The sequence below is a fragment of the Citrus sinensis genome, chromosome 8 (genome assembly GCF_022201045.2).
Source record: "Citrus sinensis cultivar Valencia sweet orange chromosome 8, DVS_A1.0, whole genome shotgun sequence".
NCBI lineage: Eukaryota > Viridiplantae > Streptophyta > Magnoliopsida > Sapindales > Rutaceae > Citrus > Citrus sinensis.
Window position 1 is genome coordinate 6,929,957 of NC_068563.1, and position 21,936 is coordinate 6,951,892.

Sequence of the window (21,936 nt, forward strand, 5' to 3'; positions counted from 1 at the left end):
ATTAATCATTACATCTTTAGTTAATGAAAATTGATGAAAGGTAATCCAATATTTCTGCAGACATGAGCCGTCATTATGATACCATTAAGAATGAAGCAGAAGAGTTTCCCCAAAAAAGTTAAAACGCGGCACTTGAATTTAAAGAATTATCATATCACAGTACCGAGACAAAGAAAGGTTAATGCAACAACATACATCAAGTTAATTCCATAATCTATCGCCAAAGAAAGACAAACACAAGCTTATAAGATTAAAACTTTGGAAAACATTAGAGTCGGACAAAATTGTGCAATCTTCAGAGTTTGGAGCCTAGTTCATCCAGGAAAGCAAAAGAAATAACAATAATAATAATGGTGGTTTGATCTCAAAAGGTGACATCAAGGTGGTAACTTTGAGGTATTGGAAGCTATAACGTCTTCAACTTTGTCCTGATTTTGAAGTCCCTTAACCCATCCGCCATCAATGGATTGAATGCTTCCATTCAACCCATCATCCACAAAATCACCAACCCGTTTCACCTTCATCTCCTTCGGCTTAACAGGGTACTTCCCAGAGAAGCAAGCATAACAAAAATTCTGAGAATCATTGCCTAACAACTTGTTCAGGCTGTCAATTGGCAGAAAAGCAAGTGAGTCACACCCAATAAACTCCCTGATTTCCTCGACGCTCATCCTGTTGGAAATCAACTCCTCACTACTTGGAGTGTCCACTCCATAGTAACAAGAAGCTATGATTGGTGGGCTTGCAATTCTCATGTGAACCTCTTTAGCTCCAGCCTCCTTAAGCAACCGAACAATTTTCGATGAAGTTGTTCCTCTCACTATTGAATCATCCACAACCACAACTCTCTTTCCCTCCAACACTCCCCTTACAGGAGAGAGCTTAAGCTTGACACCAAAGTCCCTAATTTTCTGGGAAGGCTCAATGAAAGTTCTCCCAACATAGTGTGACCTTATCAACCCTTGTTGAAATGGTACCCTGGCTTTCGCAGCGTACCCAAGTGCAGCCACCACTCCAGAATCTGGTACTGCAATCACAACATCACACTCAACAGGAGCCTCGGTAGCAAGTACTTCCCCAAAATGATACCTCGACTCATAAACAGACCTACCAAAAACAACAGAATTGGGCAATGCAAAATAAATATGCTCAAAGATGCACTGCTTAGGTTCAGGGTGAGGCATCAAACAAAGTGATTGAACCCCATCTTTATCCACCATCAAAACTTCACCGGGATATACCTCTCTCTCGTATGTGGCCTCAATCAAATCAAGTGCACAAGTCTCTGATGCAAAAACCACAGCACCATTACTCCTCCTACCCATCACCAACGGCCTAAACCCATACGGGTCACGAACCGCAACAAGCTTATCCTCAGTAACAAACACCATTGAATAAGCACCCTCAAGCTTCTCACAAGCATCCACAATCCTCAAAAAGAACGGCCTAGCTTTCGATATGGCAATCAAATGGAGAACAACCTCAGTATCAGAACTAGTATTAAAAATGGATCCATTATCTTCGAGCTTAGCCCTCAAAGTATTATAATTAACTAAATTCCCATTATGTGCAACACCAACAGAACCAAACCTGTAGCCAGCAACAAAAGGCTGCACATTCTTAAGCATAGAACTACCCGCAGTCGAATATCTAACATGACCAATGGCCATATCACCCGGCAATTGATCAAGTTTAGACTGATTAAACACATCAGAGACTAAACCAACACCAGTAATAGACTGAAGAACTTTGTTATTCACAGCAACTATACCTGCACCTTCTTGGCCGCGATGCTGCATCGCGTGTAGCGCCAAATAGCACAAACGCGAGGCCTCTGGGTCACCATAGATGCCCACAACACCACACTCCTCACGGGGCTTATCGTCGTCATCATCATCAAAACTGCCAAAACCGTCATCTGGGTATTCTTTATTTGTGGTGAAAAACTCAGAGACGGGGTTTTTTGATAGAACAGTGAAGTTATTTTTGTGGGTTAAAGATTGTTGTTTCTGAGGAAAAAAAGGGTTTTTTTGCAGGGTTTTGGAGAAAAGAGAAAGATGGGTTTTTTGCGACGGCTTAGGGTTAACAGATGGAGATGGGTTTGAGAGAGGGCAGATGTTGGCGGTGCCTGTTGTGGTGGCTGCCATTAATGGCTGAATTTATTCTATTTTATTTTAGTTTTTGGGTTGCCTTGAAAGAAAAAACAGAGGAGGTGTGTGGAGGGAGACAGTGGCGAAGGGTACTTTAAGTAGAGGGGAACTTGTTCTAGGTTTTTTTCTGGAATTGTGAGGGAATCTGATCCTGTGTTTGTGCACATGATTCAATTACTTATAGGTGATACTGTTGTGTCACCACAAATTCTAATTGGGAAGCTTCAGCTGTCAATTTTTTTCCAAGGGTTAATTAGGTAGAACTTTCATGTCGTCGAATTTATTTGGAGATTCTAAAAGTGGTTTCCAAATAAAGAGATGGACCAAAATCAACAATGTGACAAAGATACTTTCGATTTTTTTTCCTTGTGGGACACGAAAATTGATGCATGTTCCAATGCATTGCTCTATCAGAATTGGAATTAAACTTAGTTTGTATTCTCCTATTCCGAAAGCAAAACTTATAAGTGATATTCTAAGAAGAAGAAATTAAGAACCATGACAATTTTGATGATTCTAATTTGCTAGAAATATTGCAATCCAAAACTAAGAAAGTTAAAACCAATTATTAGAAGAAAAAAGTAGGACGGAGGCTCCCAGAATATTGTTATGTGTTGTATGTTTTCAGTTTGTATTTCCCAATCAATAAGGAAAAGTAAGTACACATGTTACAAAAATTTAATAAAAAAGATTGGAAGTGACAAAACTGTCAATTTTCTAATTAACTTTCTCTCCTTTCGAACTTCCTGAGTTTGGTAGAGACTACTTAAGTGGTGTATCTATTATAAACACCTGAAGTGAAAGTTAATGTTTTAATTATTAAGAAAAGTTAGAAGAAGAAATTTTTGTATAAGAGAATTGGGTTTAAATTTAGAATTCATGGGGAGGAAATGAGTCTAAATTCTAATAATATAATTCAACACTATTTATATATATCATTAGTTGGGTGAAAAATTAATTTCCATCCTTTGATGTGAAAAACTCTCTTGATCGTCTATTTTTATATGATGGTAATTTTTTATTTAAAGTGAAATTATTGGCACCCTTTCATTATCCTTATAAAATTCTACTTCAAATAAAATTACACTTAAAGACAATAGAATTAAACAATATAGTTTTTTCTTTAAAACAAATTACTCATCTAATTTTCTACAGGTTGCTTTGTATCTAATTAAAATAAATTGTACAAATTTAAAATAATCTATTATTTTTTTAAATTTCTTATTGATTAAATACTTGTGTGCTTAAGATAGCTTTAAAACTATAAGATAAAATATATATAATTTAAGTCAATGATTAACATTAAAAAATTTATCTCTCATAAAAGTTTTTAATTTGTGCGTAGGGTAATAATAAAATTGCAAAAGAAATGAAAAATAGCGTAGCACCATTTTGAGTTTAAACAATGAAAACTTTAAATGAAAAATTAGAAGTGTATTTAAAAAAAGGATATTTTTAAAAATAAAATAAATATAATTAAAAAAAAAGAGCTTCATGAGGGTGCAATAGTTCAACTCTTTTGTTTATAAGTTTTAAGATGTTGGTATCCGTAGCTTAGCTTTTCCCTAATTATTGTATTAAAATGTAACAACAATGATGATCAACCCTAATTTCATGGAGGTCAAAGATTTTGGTCATGCCGCATTAATTAGTTCGGTCATACTTTCTACAAATTTATTTACATTTATAATTTGACCAAGACTAGGTAAGGTGCCGCCTGGAGTCATATAATTTTTTATGTCAAAAGCGCGTTTCACTTCAATTAAGCCATAAATCTCGTTTAATATGCTCATTTGTATTTTTTTTTTTTAAGTTTTATTATTATTTTTTGTTTTTAAAAATATCATTTATTTATTTTTTTAAAATTTTTTTAAAGGTAAAGAAGTGGGTAAAGTTCAAATTCAATTTTTATCCCTTACGTCATGGCCCCTAAGATTTGAACTTTGGTGACCAAATGTATAATAATAGGCATCTCAAATTTCATTTCAAATGATATGTAATATATTAAGTGATTGTTAATCTTTACAAGATCTGAGTGAATTAATTATATTATCTCACTAACTAATTGATGAGTATCATATTATTTGGAATAACTTTTGGATAAAAAAATTGTGACTGATGAAATATTCTTTTGAGGATTTATTGACTTAACTCATTTATGACTTATTGTTGCATTTAAGTGATATTGCAAATAATTTTTCCGATAATATTATTGTTTTGACGAGTAAGTTTGGAGTAAATAATACATATGGCAAGTGTGAGGTTTGTTATTGCATATATTTTGTGGATCCATTTTAAAGCCAAAAAAAGGCATTTCAATTCATTATGATTCCAGATAATTTCAAGCCATATGTCATTATTGAGATAAAAATAAAGTAAAATGGTTAAAACTATTTTTATGTAATTTATAAAAATTAATGAAGCACCTGCAAAAATTTTTAAACGAAAAACAATTGAAATGTGTGTGGAAAAAGAAGAAAAAAATAAGGCATTTAAATATCTTCTTAAAAAATACGATTGAGTAAAATCATTTTAACAGAATGCTCTTCCAAATGCAATTCCACATTATTTTTATTACATTGGGATATTCCAAAATTGGTACAACTCATTAAGAATTCGGCAACTCAAATTTTATTTATCACTCTATGCATTTGACAAATTAAAAAGAAAAAAAATTCATATATCTTCTGTTCAAAAGAAACCTGGGTAAATATTGTAAAACAAATTACCATTTTTTTAAATTTATGCCATTATATCGTCGCTATTTTCTCGCCCACTTTCTTAAAATAGAATCAATATTTATTGATGCGTTGGGTTCCAAAGTAAGCACCAATTCAGCAAAATGGTTTTATAGCAGAAAAAGCACTTGTAAGACATTCAGATCACATTTTTCAATTTTGTCTTCTGAAAATGAGCCTTGAGTTTCCGCAAGCCAAGAAGAATGGCTAAAAAATGTATGAGTGTGTAATTTGATAGTCCAATGGGTATATGCAAAAGGAAAAAATTGGCTGTCCTTTAAGACAAAATTGACTGTCACATGAAAATGTTAGCATACTTGCCACGCAACGAAAATAAAGATTCCAAGAACAACTTTATGGTCCCCTTTCTGTCCAAACATATGCGATAGAAATTAGTGTAAACGACACTTGAAATATTTATGTAGATCCTCACACAATTGATTAAATATTTATAGTAGGGTGGAGTGATAAATAGTTTCACAAAATTATTGGAATTAACTACTTAATATATGAGATCTATCTCATTAAGTATAAAAGATTTGAGTGCTGCTTCAAAAGCATGATGTTGCTGGCAACAAATTTAACACAAAAGTTTAATTAACTATCCTAATTGAGATAATAAAATCTCGTATTGAAAACAAAAGGTTTAAGGTTCGAACCTTCTCATTCAAGAAAATCAAGTCAAAATATTACATCTTCCAGCACATGTCAAAGATTTTTTCAAAGGCAGACTGATAATTCAGGGTAAAAAAAAAAGGAATACATGCTATTCAAGACAGGTATACCTTGGACATGAAGTCTGAGTCCAGAGCAAGAAGCACTTAGCTGATTTTTCAATTTCCAAAACCCAATAAAATCTTTGTCAAAATATATGATCTAGTCCCATCTTAAGCACATTCATAGCCGTATCACCAGGTTCAAAATATTTTCCCCAAATAGAGGTAGAGATTCCATTGAAGTTGAGTTGTGACTTTCCCAACGTTTTGTAATTATATGGTTCAGTATACCATGCCTATGAATCTTTTTTTTTTTTTTTTTTCATGTTTCGAAGTCTATCAAATGAAAATGTAATTATATGGTTCAGGATCTCAATATGCCGGAGCTGCAAAGGTTGACTTCTACTATCCAATCAATGTCTATACTTTCTATTGAATTTCCTTGTTTTTTTTTTAAATTGCGAGATTTATTTTTTAAAAATCTTGGACACATTTTATGTAAGATACCATAAAACCAAATACAACCTTTTTTATTCTCAGCAGCAACATTTTTTTTTTCCTTTTAAAGAAAGGAAGCCATATAAATAATGCTTTAAACATTATTTGCAACAAGGAACAATTATTTCATGCTTTCATGTATTACAAACTTTCCAAAAACGCTAGCAAGAAAATGAAATGGAACTTTACCTAGTCACATAATATATACTGCTGTTAGCACAATTGTTATGAAGTGGCTTTTGCATCCGATGATTCCAGCTCCTACCAAGCATTGTTATCTCTATTCTAAATACACTCTGCATTGCTGGGCATGAGTTATATGATTAATGTCTGCATCCTCACTTACATCATCCCAATCAAGTGCTTTTTCTCCACATCTGGATTATAAGTCCACTCCAATCTCTTCAAAACATCCAAGTCCTTCCATCACAACTGATACGACTTCCTTCCTTATTACTTCCCCATTAATAAATCCCTCCATGAAAAAAAAAAAAGCATTAGCAATTCTCTTCAATGCCCCATCATTCATATCCCCTACAACAACCATCTTCAGACACCTCAACGTTGCCTCTTGAAAGACCTCCACAAAATCCGAATCATCCGACACAACCACTAAACACCCAAACCTTCTTTTGTCCACCATATCCACCATATAATTCCTTAACTAAACATCGACATCTTGTGGCTTATCTAACACCTTCCTGACCCAAAACCATGCTGTTTTCAACTCATCTGCAAAAACATAACCCGCTTTTGGAGTCAAAATTGCACTTGCAGCCATTTTATATTTTGCCATCTTTATTGAATAGTTGCCAACCAAAAGCACTCTCACCTTCCCTCTAGCTGATTCTATTTGATTCGACCTATTCTTTTGTTCACCCTCATGAATTTGCCTAAAATGATTAACAAGTTTGTCATTATTATAAAATCTCCTTCCACAATCACCTATATATACGGCTTAGTAGGCCTAATTACACCCTTGATTTCTATTTGGTTAAACAATTCTCTTTCTTTCTTTGCTCTCTTACAACTTGAGGCACATAACTAAACACGTGGCTATTAGCATTTGCTACCATGTATTTAACAACCCCAAATGAAGATATTAATTTTTTTAGTTTAATTGCTGCTTCAAAATGGGGTACTGCATTTGGATTTTGTTATTCAAATACCAAAATGTTCCCACATTGTGTTGGACAGTTTTTGGTTCTAAAGTTGATGATTGGTTTTGCCAATCAGGCTTCAAATGAGAACTTCTAAACAATACGACAAATGGGTTTTTGAGTTTCTAATTTTGTAAACTTTGTTCTATTGTGTAAGTTATGAAATCGCTGAAACATCACTACAGCTACAGGTCTTTATGTGTCAAAGAACTGCAGAAGCTGATGATCTACCTGTAGTAGACTGCTATTGCCCCTGCCGTTCTAGGAAGACAAACAAGTTCAGGAACTACTTCTGGACCAAACTCATAATATTGCCACTGCTTTGTGCCAATCTGAGACGGAAAGAAGATTTTAGTTCCTAAATAAGGCACATCATGATTTAATAGAAGTACCACTATAAGGAAAAATGGATTTCAGGAAAGCACTAAAATATGACATAATCTCCCCCTAATAGTCTAAAGTATCAACCAAGCAAAAACACATAAACTAGTTGAGATACAAAGTTATCATAAAAGTCAATTTTGATCACAAATCCATTAAAATTAAAAGACATTAGAAAGTTAGAGAACATTATAATTTAGGACTCAGCTAAGTTGCAGATTCTGTAACTAACAGCTGAGTCCACATTGGCCTTACATTAGTTGAGTTTGGGTTGCTTTTCCTCTCTCCTGCAACGCGTACGTGGAAGCGCCCCATTTGCCGTGTTCTATACCGAGTTGGTACCTGTTAAATTGTAAAGTATTTGTTTGGTTTCTAAGAAAGTTACAGAGAGAAAATAACAAGAGAGAATGAATGTGAATCATTTCATTAATCTGAATGGTTTTACAAAGATGTATATATACAAGCATTTCGAATCTTCTACATGCTGTTTAAGCTTTAGCTAACAGCATAACAACCTTCCTCCAGCTCAGCTGCCAAGTCCGCATTAATAACAAACTTGATTAAACAAATCAACTGAGCTTAACTAACTAAACCATCTTAACTAATTCTATTATCTTAACAGCCCCTCTCAAGCTCAAGGTCTGGGAAGAACATTGAGCTTGGACCGTAGATAATGAAATTGATCAAATGCTAATGGTTTAGTTAGAATATCTGCTACCTGATCACAACTTGGAACATGATTAATTTGCAGCTCCTTTCTAGATACATGCTCTCTAATGAAGTGTAGATCAAGTTCAATGTGTTTAGTTTTAGAATGATACTTAGGATTGCTAGCAAGGGCTTCTGCACTTTTGTTGTCACAGTAGAGAACTGGAGACTGCAGCAAAGACACTTTTAGTTCTTTGAAAAGATATGTGATCCACAATACCTCAGCTGTTGTCAAAGCCAAAGCTCTGTATTCTGATTCAGCTGTACTTCTAGATACTATATGCTGTTTCTTAGAGGACCATGAAACCAAGTTGTTGCCTAAGTAAACACAATATCCCCCCACTGACTTCCTATCATCCAGATCAGATCCCCAATCAGCATCTGAAAAAGCTGTAAGACTAAGTGATCCAGATGAGTAAAATTGTAAACCATGATCTGCTGTATACTGCAGATACCTCAGCACCCTTTTGCAAGCTTGCCAATGAAGTACTGATGGATTAGAAAGATATTGGCTGAGTTTATTCACTGTAAAAGCAATTTCAGGCCTTGTTAGTGTAACATATTGCAATGAGCCAACCAAACTTCTGTATAGAGAAGGATTCTCAAACACTTCACCCTTGTCTTTGACTAATTTCTCTGTTGAGCTCATTGGTGTTGAACAGCCCTTGCAGTTCACCATTTGAGCTTTCTTGAGCAAATCACCAATGTACTTAGTTTGTGATAAGTGCAAACCATCCACATTTGGAGTTACCTCAAGACCGAGAAAGTAATTAAACTCCCCAAGATCTTTCAAGGCAAACTCGGCACCCAACTGATGTATCACCTTTTCTACCAAAAGAGAATTTGAGCCTGTGATCAAAATATCATCTACATAGATTAGTGCCACAATAATTTCTCCTGCCACATGATGAACAAACAAGGAAGTATCTGATTTGGATGTCACAAAACCCCACTGAATTAAAGAAGCTTTCAACCTGTCATACCAGGCTCTTGGAGCCTGTTTGAGTCCATAAAGTGCCTTAGTGAGTTTGCAGATATGAGCTGGAAATTGAGGATGAACAAAACCCTCAGATTGATGCATAAAAACATCCTCTATAAGAATGCCATTAAGGAAGGCATTATTAACATCTAGCTGCCTAATTGTCCAATGATTCATGACAGCAAGACTCAGAATTATTCTGATGGTGCAGGGCTTTACAACTGGACTGAAAGTTTCAAAAAAATCCACCCCTTGTGTCTGATGAAACCCCTTGGCAACCAATCTGGCTTTGTACTTTGATATGCTGCCATCAGGGTTATATTTAATTCTGAATACCCATTTGTTTCCAACAATCTTCCCAGCTGTTTCTGGAGGAATAAGAACCCAGGTTTGATTCTTTTGTAGTGCATCAAATTCTTCTTGCATAGCTTGTTGCCATTTGGAGTCTGCTAGAGCTGCTTTAACAGATGAAGGTTCAAGCTCTTGAGCTACTGTTAAGTATGTCTTGGGCTTAAACACACCAGCTTTTGATCTGGTAGTCATGGAATGAATGTTCTGAACTGAAGATGTCTGTACTGGCTGATGAACTTGGATGTGTGGTGATACATTTTGAGATGAATGGCTTGGAGATGAATGTGCTGAAGATGTATGGGAGTGACTTGAATCAGGTCCTGCATCTGGATTTGAGGGAATAGCATAGGATTGTGCATTGTTGCTGTCTTGAATGACTTCTGTAATTGGAATATTTGAAAAAGAGACTTGACTTGGTTGGATGGATGAGAGTTGTGAATCAGACTTTGTAGGAAAGAGTTCAAAATAAGGAAATTTTGATTCATTAAACTGAACATGTCTAGCAATGTATGTTTTACCAGTGGAATCCAGGCATTTATATCCCTTGTGTATAGGACTATAGCCAATCATTAGGCATTTTTGTGTATGAAAATTGAGTTTATGGTTATTGTAGGGTCTGAGAAGAGGAAAGCAAGAGCAACCAAAAGTTCTAAGGAACTTGTAATCTGGTGGTCTACCATGAAGTTTGGCAAAAGGAGAAACATTATTCAACACTGGGGTTGGCATTCTGTTAATAAGAAAGGAAGCTGTATGAAATGACTCCCACCAAAAAGATAAAGGCATTTTAGCTTGTGCAAGAAGTGTTAACCCAGTTTCTACAACATGCCTATGCTTTCTCTCAACTACACCATTTTGATGATGTGTGTGAGGACAACTATGCCTAAAATGTATCCCTTCTGCCTCAAGAAATTTTTCAAAGCTTCTGTACTCCCCTCCCCAATCAGATTGTAAAGACTTTAGAGAGAAACCAAGTTGTTTTTCAACTAAGGTTTTGAAATACTTGAATGTATCTAAAGCTTCTGACTTAAGGGTTAATGGAAAAATCCAGCAGTATCTGCTGTAATCATCCACAAAACTAATGTAATATCTATATCCATGTAGAGATGGTATAGATGCTGGACCCCAAAGATCGGTATATACAAGTTCTAAAGGAGTTTTTGTTTTTATGCCTGTAGAGTAGAAGGAAAGTTGATGCATTTTACCATATTGACAAGCATCACAAAAATCAGGAATAGATGCAGGAAGTGCAAGAGAGGATAATATGTTTTTCAATGCATGTTTATTAGGATGACCAAATCTTTGGTGTAACACATTAGCAAACATAGCTGGGTTAACAGTGCTCAAATGACTCTGAGAATTACTTGTTTGAGTACAAACTTTATTCAAAGACAAACTAGAAAAGTTACAAGCTGATTGGTTAAAAACAGAAAGCATAGAACTAGGATTATGACTGGTGACACATGAACTGGAGAGACAGTCATCCTTAGACAGCAACTTATACAGTCCTCCTCTAGCAATCCCTTGAGCCAGATGCACTCCCTTCCTCTTGTCCTTAATAAAGCACATATTGGCAACAAACTCAATGGTTAAATTGGTATTTTCAAGCAATTTGGAAATGCTTATGAGATTTTTAGTAAGATGAGGTACACACAAGATATCTTGTAAATGCAGAAAAGAATCACAGGAAGTGGGGAGACAAGTATATCCAATGTGTGTAATTTTCAGACCTTGGCCATTACCAACATGTAGTAGCTGATTACCTGAATATTCTCTTCCAAGGTTCAAGTTCTGCAGGTTGTTGGTGAGATGATGTGTTGCCCCACTGTCAACATACCAACCTTGATCAGCCATGTCACCTTCTGAGGTTGCCAGGAAAGCAGCTCTTGGTGCTGAATTTGGATAGAAAGCTCTTGGTCCAGGATTCTGATATGAATTATAGCCTGAATATGGATTGTAATAAGGCACAAATTCTTTATTGAACCTGTTCCTGCATTCAGCTGCAGTATGCTTTGGCTTAAAGCATATTTGACAGATTACAGCAGCTCCATTTGGATCTGAAGCACCTTTTCCATTAGTGAAGCCACCAAAGTTTCCACCAAAATTTCCATTATTAGCACCAAAATTATTGGCATTGTTAAAACCAAATCCTCCTCTGCCTTGATAATTTCCAGACTGAGCATTATTATTCCAGCCTCCATTCCAATTTCCTCTACCTCGGCCTTGAGAAAAACCTCTACCAAAGGCTCCTCTGCCACCATTATTATTATTGACATTCCTAATCCAGTTAGCATTATTCTGTCCTCCAAACTTAGTATTAGTTCCAGTTTGAGCAACATTTGCAGCATAAGTCAATTTAGCTTCCTTGCTAGCATTTGACTGATGTGCTTCTAGTCTAGCTTCATGAGTTAAAAGCATTGAGTAAGCTTCATTAACAGTCATTTTTGCTAGATTTGCCTCGATATACACAACCACAGGGTAGTATGGTTGACCTAGCCCAGAGATAAGATGTGTAATAAAATCTAGAGAGCTAACAGGGCTTCCAGCTATAGCTAAATCATCAGTTATTGTTTTCAGTTTTCCAAAAAATTCAGTCATAGACATTGAACCTTTTCTAAGATTGTTAAGCATCATCTTAAGATGAACCTTTTTAGCAAAGGTTTCAGATCCGAATTGTTGCTCAAGACTAGTCCAAAGTTCAAGTGAAGTTTCAGAGTTTACCACAAGGCTGAGGATCTCGAGATTTATAAAAGACAGCATCCAGCTCAGCAGCATTTGATCCTTCCTTTTCCAAGCAGTGAACTCAGGATTTGTTCGAGTTTCAATTTCAGAGTTCTCAGATTCACTTTGAAGAAATTGATCTGGACATGACTTGGAGCTATCGAAATGATCTTCAAGACCATTTGCACGTACTGAAGAGAGAATCTGAGATTTCCAGATTGTGTAGTTCGATCGATCAAGCTTAATAGGAGAAGTGAAAGTGAATGAAGAAACAGAGATTGCTGTGTTTGGATTTGAGCTTGAGAACGCCATTTTTGCTTTTAGTTTGGCTCTGATACCATGTTAAATTGTAAAGTATTTGTTTGGTTTCTAAGAAAGTTACAGAGAGAAAATAACAAGAGAGAATGAATGTGAATCATTTCATTAATCTGAATGGTTTTACAAAGATGTATATATACAAGCATTTCGAATCTTCTACATGCTGTTTAAGCTTTAGCTAACAGCATAACAACCTTCCTCCAGCTCAGCTGCCAAGTCAGCATTAATAACAAACTTGATTAAACAAATCAACTAAGCTTAACTAACTAAACCATCTTAACTAATTCTATTATCTTAACAGTACCGTAACAAGCTCCTATAATTTAAGTTTGATTACTGTAGACAATAGTCTGCCTCTGCTCAAAAGCTATGCTGCAAGATACAACATCTTTGCAATGTTATACTTTCTAAAAGTAATAAGAAATGAAACCAAGGGGTAAATCGAACACCAAAAGAAATTTAGTCGGCCAACCACATTATGTTCCCACACAATCCACTAATTAAGTTAATAATTAAAGGGAATCAAAATCTAAGAAATCTCATCTTCGAGCAGAATACAAACACGCCGCGATTGAAAATCACAAAATTATAAAAAGAAGCTGACTTGAAAAGGGGTGGGCCGCCTCATTTGCCCACCAACCACACTACACACACAAACACTCCAGCACACACAAGCTCTCTAGCTTTTGTAAAAAACTCTCTTGTATATTCTCTTTTTGTGAGTAATAAAATCATATTCAGCCATATTGCTCTACTTCTCTCTAGCATTTTCCTAGAGTGTTCTTACTTCGCTAGTTTGAGGAGTGGTCTAGGCTTACTTAGCAACTTGTTTGCTACAAGGACATCTTGGTCACAAAACATGGACATGCAAGGAAAAAAAAATATTGATACGTTCTAAAAATAATACGCATTCTTCTATCGTGAACCAAAAAAATTTAGGCTAATGGTAGCAAGTGAAGGAATTGTGATTTCACGTGCATTTTGTTGACATGAAGGTAAAGAGCTTTTTTATAGTTTATATTGTTTAATATAACATTTGAATTGCAAAATAGGGGTACAAAATAGATACACGAAGGGATAAAACTAAGCTGATTATGATAAATATTGAATTATAAGATTTAGGTTTAATCATAAAGACATAAGTGGCCCAAGTCACGAATTGATATCATCCATGATGCAAGTTCAAACAACTGCATAATAAGTTGCCCCAAGCTAAACTATTAATCTAGTAACTATTCCAGTCGATGTTGGATAATTTTCCTATCACCATTTATCACGTGCAAGCCGAATTTGTTGCTTGGCTCTTACATGTGGTAAGATAATATGAATCCACTTGTGCATAAATTTTGCTCCGATATTATATAGAAGCTTATGACCCAAAATTATACTTAAAGGTTATTTCAAGATTTCAGGGTTGCCTCAAGCTAATATTATTATTAGCCTGGTAACCCTTTTTTTTTGTTGATATGTGATATTTTCCCTATAACTTTTATTAATCTTTATGCTTACGTTTTGTCATTTATCCCAAAAATATAACATTAACAAAAGTTCCAAAATTTCCTTCAAGAGATATATTTGAGACAAGTAATTTGTGCAATAACTTTGTGAATTGATGAGCAAATTCAGAGAAAAGAATATATGTGCCAAACGTAAAGTTTATTATTGTGTTTATTTGTAGAGCTATTTAAAGCCCAGAAAAAAAAAGCACCGGTCCGCTGTGATTTCAAATAAGTTCAAGCCCTATGTCATTATTGGTACAAAAATGTATCAGAAAGGTTAAAAACTATTTTTATTTAACTTATAAACTTAGGAAATTATCAACTGCTCGCCCTTAAATTGGGCTATTATAAAAAATATTACAATATTTTCAGGTTATATCATTCATCTACCATAAATTTATAATTGCATAATTTATCCACCAAATCATTAACTTCGTTAAAAAGTGATAGATGTCACAAGGGTAATTTAGACATTTAACACACAAAAAAAATAAAAGAGAAATTATCTAAGCTTACCATGTTATCAAAATTGCTACAAAATTTTAAATTTGTTCAATTTTTCAATCTAAGTTTATGACCTCCAAGATTTTAATTGCAATTTGTAATTAATGAGTTCATAAGGATAATTTAGACACTCAATATGCAAAATAAAAAAAGAAAAGTATCATTTGTATACCTTAAAATTTGCGCTTTTATAAAAAATACTACAACACTTTAAGGGTGTATCAATCGTCCACCTTAAATTGAAAAAAGTTATCTACCGACCATTAAACCATTAGTTGCCGTTTGAAAGTTAACGGAACTGTAGCGAATTGATGATTTTACCCTTGAAATCTCAAAAAAAAATCTCTTATTATCAATTATATACCCTTAAATTATTACTTGTATCTATGAAAAGACTATATTACCCCTTTGACGTCATCATGTTTAAACGGCAACTAACGCTTTGGTGGACGACAGATACATTTTGTCAATTTAGGATGGACGATTGATATACCCTGAAAGTGTTGTAGTAAATTTGATAACGGAGTAAACTAAGGGTATACAATTAATAATTTCCTAATAAAAAATAAAATAATGGTTTAAAACATTAAAACAAAAAACTTGATATTCAATTAAATACACATAAACTCTATTTTTTCTTAATTAAAAATATTCTAATTTATTTTCTCAATTTATCATCATAAATTTACATTAATAAACTAAATCAACAAATTACCCTAAACCCTAATTCATAAATGCCCAATCAATTTAATAGTTTAATTAGATTTCATAATTAAAAAGCTAAATTTATTATATTGGTTGTGGTGCAAAGTCAAAAATGCCCTTAAATTCAAGGGTAAAATAACATTTTATTTAAAGTCTATAAATTATTCTAACAATGTTAACATTTTGGTGGACGGTTAATATAAGTTACAAACTTAAAATAGAAAATCAAATAAATTCAAAATTTCAAACTATTTAGGGCAAATTTAGGATATATGGTTAATAATTTTCCCATGTCTTTTTACATTGGTTGATATAAGTTACAAACTTAAAATAGAAAATCAAATAAATTTATATTTTCAAACTATTTAGGGAAAACTTAGGGTATATGGTTAATAATTTTCCATTGTCTTTTTACGTTAAATTGAGTTTCAAACGTAAAATGGTCAATTTATTATAATTCTGTTAATTTTTTAGGGGAAGCAAACGATATAATGGACGAATGATATAAATTGTAAAATTAAGGTGTATGAATGATACAACTTTAAAGTATTATAGTAATTTTAATAATAGAACAATTTAAGGGTGGATTGGCAATAATTTAAACTTTAATGAAGCAACTAAAAAAATTTTTTAACAAAAGAAAAATAATTGAAATGCTTTAAGAAAAATAAAGGAAATTAAATATCTTTATAAAAACATAATTGAGTAAAATCATTTTACAAAATACTCTTTCAAATGCACATTCCACAAGCCAGGGAGAACGGGTGACTAACAAAAATCTCACTTTTTATGAGTTTATAAAATCTCACTTTCGCAGAATCAAAAAATAAAAATTATTGCTGTCACGACATTACGCACTTTCTTCGCGGTTTAGAAAGTTAGAACATTTTGAAGTTCCTCAATACAAAATGCGTGCTACTACTAAATTGGCACAATTAATGCCCATCGAAAAGGCCATCAATTTAGCCATCAATTTTGTCAAAATTTCAACAATTGAAGAAACAATGATCACAAACGGAATAGGTAAATTTTGTAAGTTGAATAAATCTTGAGATGCATACAACAAAGCCTTGAAACTTTATTCTTCACAATTTGAGCACGCACTGAATATTAAAGAATATATATGAAAAAAAAATCATAAAGCTACCAAAAGGAACCACAAAATCATCAATATTATCGTTTAATATGGAGAACGGCCTGCGCATCCAAATTGTGCGAACTGAACACGCTGAAATGTGTGTTTTGTTTTTTGGATTTTTGGAATTTTTTAAAAATCATTTATGCTCGCTGCCATCTTTTTCTTCATTGGCGTTTTCCTCTCTTGGCTGGCATCTGCCTCGTCTGCAGTTTGCTGTATAATGAATGATGAATAAAATGATAAAAAAAAAACAAACAGAGAAAATTATAATAAAACACATATATATATTGAAAGAGAAATTTTGATTTTAGGATAGATCAATTAGCTATCACAAACGAAAACATGAACCAACTATGTATAGAGTCAATTAATTTAAAGTTCTCAAGAATTACCTCTGCTCCTGAATTCTCGGAATCATCTTCTCCTTATGAATTTCCACGAAGCTTGGGACAATTACGAACAACAACTCTATAGGATGCAGATGGAAATGAGATCTGATAACCCGCAGGCCAAATGTTGGTGAGGTTTGGTAAATCTCTCAGTTCCAAACTCCAAAGTTCATTCATAACAATTTCATTGTAATCCGTGACGTCTGCTCCATCTTTATGCCAGAATACTTCTTCTAATTCATCATTTCCTTCTATCCATATGTTATTCAGTTTTTGAAGACTTTGAGCTACGCTGATATGAAATAGATGCTTTAGTTTGCGGCACTGAACGACACTGATTCTTGTGAGTTTTGGGAAACATACAGGTTGGAGATGATCCTCATCCTCATCAATGATTTGCTCTAATTCCCAGCAATTGCGAATGTATAACTCCTTCAATTGCAACAGATTTCTAGCAAGTGTTGATGAGAAGAGACGTCTCAGCATAGTGCACCCGTACACTCTTAAAAAGGTAAGACTTTGCAGGCTAAAATTATGAGTGGGACCTTCATGATATAATAATACTTGCAGTTCTGGAAGATCTTCCAATTGCAATGTCTTCAAACTTGGGAATAGTTTGTTTTCTTGTCCCTCAGCGATAATAGCTTCCACTTGAAATACCACCTGTACTCCAAGTTGGCCAATACCCAATTCTTCCAAATTTTTTAATCCGTGCTTCAACAGTGCTGGAATCGTGTCACGCAAATGGGAGCAACTTTCCACACGTAAAGTATTTAAGTTCTGAGACAAATAAATAAATAGCTTGATGTAATTAAAATTTGTTAGCAGCTAAGATTATCACATGATAAGTGATGAACACCGCAAAAAACAAAAACAGAAAACAAAATCCATACAAAAATATCATAATACATATGTAAACTAATAAAATAATTAAAAAGTAATGGATTTAAAAAAAATGAAATTAGTTAAAAGAGATCATGTGAAGTGATATAAATGTGACATTAGATTGTTTTAGAAAAATTATTATTCTATTAATTTATATGGCTTGATCAGCTAATTAATTGAATTTGAATAATATTATACACACTTCAGAAGTATTTGCATCAATTCTTTCTAAACCAAAATGAAATCTGATAAAATAATTATTATCATTACCACATCCACCATCACCACCATCATCTCCATAGGATCAAATAATTAATGGCTGATCATAAAATTTATTGCTAAACTATCATTTTGAGTAAAATTGAATGAAAAGAAAAAACATGAACCCAAACAAACATACCTTTTCAAGATACTGCAAATTGGCTTCAAGTTCATTACTGTTGATGGTCAATTTGGGACAATAATAAAGTTCTAACTCTTCCAGTGCCGGCCAAGTTGAATAATAATTTTCTGAACAGAAGCTGACGAGTTCTGGGAGTTCTTGAAGTGTTAATCTTCTCAACAAGGGGAGGGCGAGCATCGTATTTCCACCTTCGACACTTATTTCCCCTTCATTGTGATCAGACTTTGCTTCGACAATACATTCCAGTCTCTCGCAATGGCTTACACAGAGACTTTTAAGCTGCTCCAAACTTCGGGCTTGTGACAACGTGAAGATGTATGTCAACTTGTTGCACGAATGCACATTCAATTCTGTAAGAGTTTGGAGACTGATCACATGTTGGGCGAGTGCCTTCCATATCCACTTCAGTTCTGGTAAGCCCCACATAGATAACTTCGCTAATCTTGAGAGACTCTTTCCATGCGGCGACTTAGAGGCATCCATTATGCATTCTAAATCTTCGCAATCGCGGACAACAAGACAAGTCAACTCATTTAAGCCCCTTTCATCTATGCTTGGCACAATATTGTAACAACCAATAATCCCATTTAAAAAAAGAATTTCCAGTTCTTGATACAAAGCCGAAAAAATACCGAGCGAGGTCGCTTCAGGAGGGTAGTTACAAATCATTAAGATCCTTGCCTTACCATCACGTTCCCTTTCAACATAAACTCCAACTTTATAGATGACGTACCTTTGCAATTTCGGGAATGTAAAGTCTTTTGGAAGACATACAACAGATCCGTCGACTTGGGAGTTCAACTCAGCAAGCCTAGCATTACTTTCTTTTGAACTCATCCCTTCAACCTCCCAATTTTTTATCGGACCATAAAATTCTTCTAATTCAGGAAATTTTTTTATCGTAATAGGAGAAACAGAACTGATATCAATATATAGAAGTTTCAATCTACGAAGTTCATCCGACAATTCTTCAGGAATTTCAATGGGAGAATCCTCGAGAAAAAGAATTTGAAGCCTCTTCAACTTTCCAAGGAAAGATGCTTCACTCACCTTACATCGAATCAACTGCAGAACCTGGAGGTTGGTGAGTCTCTGAAGCGATTTAAGTGAAAGAACTCCACCTATTATAGTGACAACTTTCAATGCTGGCATCCCTTTAAAAAAATGTTCTGGAATTTGCAATTCGTAATTATATACGGTGTTCTCCAATCGCAGAATATGAAGGTTAGGGCATACCAAACTACTAGGAAGCTCTTCTTCTTTATTTCCCATTACAGAGATTCCTTTGCACTGTTCCAGGCCTTTTTCCACCGCCCGTTCCAGCAATCTGATGCCATTTATACTAAACAATCTCTCTTCCTTCTCCTTCTTCTCTGTGCTTATCCATATGGCTACATCACGAACTATGTCATGCATTTTCACAGATCTGTCATTACCAGTGTCTAACAGCAGTGAAGCAGCTTTGAGTCCGTCAATTGTTCCATGCAGTAGGCTTCTGGTGTTCTCTATTGACTCAACTTGATACCAAGTCAACCCTACTGCATATCCAACCAAATCCTCCAAATTAATCTCATAATCTTCTGGAAACAGCGAACACAACAAGAAGCATAACTTGGAATTGTCATCATTCAAATTGTCGTAACTAAATTTGAGACAACCGTAAACGTCTAGGTTCTTCTCATCAATACCTTCTATTGCATAGAGTTTTGCAGCCTTTAGGTTATGTAGAGCCAGGTTCCATTCATTAAATCCTTTTCCTCTTAGTGCACTTCCAACAGCTTTAATAGCTAAAGGCAGCTCGTTACATTCTCCAGCAACTTCTTTGGAAACATCATTCAAGGTGGAGTCATTTTCATCAATGCCGGCATTTTTTCGCAGTAAAGCCAATCCTTCTTCTGGCGTTAGTGTACTAAGTTGAATCTGTGTGTCACAACCCAAAGAATCACAAACTGACTTTTTGCGAGTGGTTAGAAGGATTTTGCAACAATTATCTCTACCACCAACGGGAATACCTAATTTTTTCTCCAAGTCGAGTTGTTTCCAAACATCATCAAGGATTACGAGGATTTTGCTGCTTTTACTCTCAGAAAACATCAAGCGCAATCGGTCTGCTCTCTCTTTTTCATCTTTCTCATTTAGTGCCCAGCCTAACGACTTTGCTAGCTCACCTTGAACCTTTATTATATCTGGATCCTGAGACACAGTGGCTATCCCCACCTTATCAAAAATCTTTTGTTGCCGAAGTTGATTGCCCAGAGATTTTGCCAAGGTCGTCTTTCCTACACCGCCGAGACCGTGCAATCCCACCATCTTTGTGCTCTCTTTTTTCAGTGCTTCAGTGATCTGATTACAAGCCGATTCTGTAGTCTTGAAAGAAGAAAAAAATTTCGGTATAGGCAATTCTTCGTCTGGTGGTAGAGGTTTAGGACGGGCAACTGTGCTGAATTTGCCGCATTTCTTTTGTAGTTCGGACAACTTGCTACTCTTCTTTGATACTTTTCTACCCAGCCAGTATCGCCAACCCCAATTAGGACACCATCCATTAAGACAACTCTTCTTTTCATCTATCTTTTCTTTCAAATTTCGAACGTCGGCCATTTCTTTGTCTACATCCTCAAGCCATGTCTCGACATCTTTCTCGATTACAATGGCTCGGTGGATTTGTCGCTTTTGTTCTACTTTTTCATTGATGCCATCTTTTGCCTCCTTCAAATTAGTTTCTTCATCCTCAAGTTCTTTAATAACACTGTTGAAACAGAGCAGATAACGAGCTTGGTTTATGGTTGCATCCACCAACAACTCTCCAAGCCTTGATGCAACACCTGACAAAAGTTCCATGCTATTTATCTGCAATTAATAAAGTTGATCTCAGTAAGCTATAAGCAAAACAATGAGGCTTGATCACAAGATCGAACGAGAAAGTTTGATTACCTTTTTCTATTCTGTGAATGCACGTTTATTGACACTAGCTTTGACCAGTAAGAGCACAATGCAAACGTCGAGCTTTAAGTGGTCTTTAGCTGCAAAACAAAAGAGAGGAAATAAGTTAATTTATTATTATTATTATTTTTAAGGACAGATAAAGGTTAGCTAGCTTGCAGACAAATTTACTGAAATCAAGACAAACCTAAGAGTTTTCCTAATTTGTTCAAACATGGAACAAGTGTTTCACAGGAGTATATCCATAAAGGCCCCAGCGAACGTAATATGTGCTGGACTATATTGAAATTAGATTATTTTAGAAAATTTTAAATAAAAAATATCAAACAACAAAGAAATCTAATAGAATCTGGATAAACAGCATGGGAGAATATGGTAAAATTGATTAACTTGGTTCAAAAATTACAATTCTTTTTGAGATTTGAACCGACGATTTTGATTAAGGTCTCCTAAGCCACAAAGCATAACTCTTACTACTAAATTACACGCATTTTGTTACATTTAAATGTGGTCATATTCTTTTTATTATCTTTTTTTAGAAGGGACTCATGGTATACTTAAAAGAAATAATAATGATTTAGATGGGGCTGAAGCCCACTCATGAAAAAATTTAAAGGTTTTCAAGATAATTACCGATTTTTTTCCACCCAATATTCTAATAGAATGGTGCCAGAATTCTCAAATAATATCTTAATATTATTAAACTAGTTGGCACCCACCTATTGGATGATTAATTTAATAATTTGGTAAATTATC

The 21,936-nt window shown here is 34.6% G+C and overlaps 2 protein-coding genes across 2 annotated transcripts; both read right to left on the minus strand.

Moving 5' to 3' along the window:
* Positions 1–132: 132 nt before the first annotated feature.
* LOC102622004 (amidophosphoribosyltransferase, chloroplastic-like) lies at positions 133–2,379 on the minus strand. The gene has a single exon (XM_052432292.1). The coding sequence runs from the start codon at positions 2,145–2,147 to the stop codon at positions 378–380; it is 1,770 nt and encodes a 589-aa protein (XP_052288252.1). The 5' UTR covers positions 2,148–2,379; the 3' UTR covers positions 133–377.
* Positions 2,380–16,988: 14,609 nt separating this feature from the next.
* Positions 16,989–21,078, minus strand: LOC102623099 (disease resistance protein At4g27190-like). Its single transcript, XM_052432595.1, has 2 exons — positions 18,238–21,078; positions 16,989–17,732 (listed from the first exon to the last, which is right to left on the minus strand). Exons 1-2 carry the CDS (start codon positions 21,076–21,078, stop codon positions 16,989–16,991), a joined length of 3,585 nt encoding a protein of 1,194 aa, XP_052288555.1.
* Between the last annotated feature and the right edge of the window lie 858 nt (positions 21,079–21,936).

Excerpts from the sequence above, each read along its gene's own strand:
- LOC102622004 (XM_052432292.1), bottom strand. The coding sequence starts at position 2,147 with ATGGCAGCCACCACAACAGGCACCGCCAACATCTGCCCTCTCTCAAAC.
- LOC102623099 (XM_052432595.1), bottom strand. The coding sequence starts at position 21,078 with ATGGAACTTTTGTCAGGTGTTGCATCAAGGCTTGGAGAGTTGTTGGTG. Across the intron at positions 17,733-18,237 it reads ATTTGCAGTATCTTGAAAAG|AACTTAAATACTTTACGTGT; the intron begins GTATGTTTGTTT and ends TATTTGTCTCAG.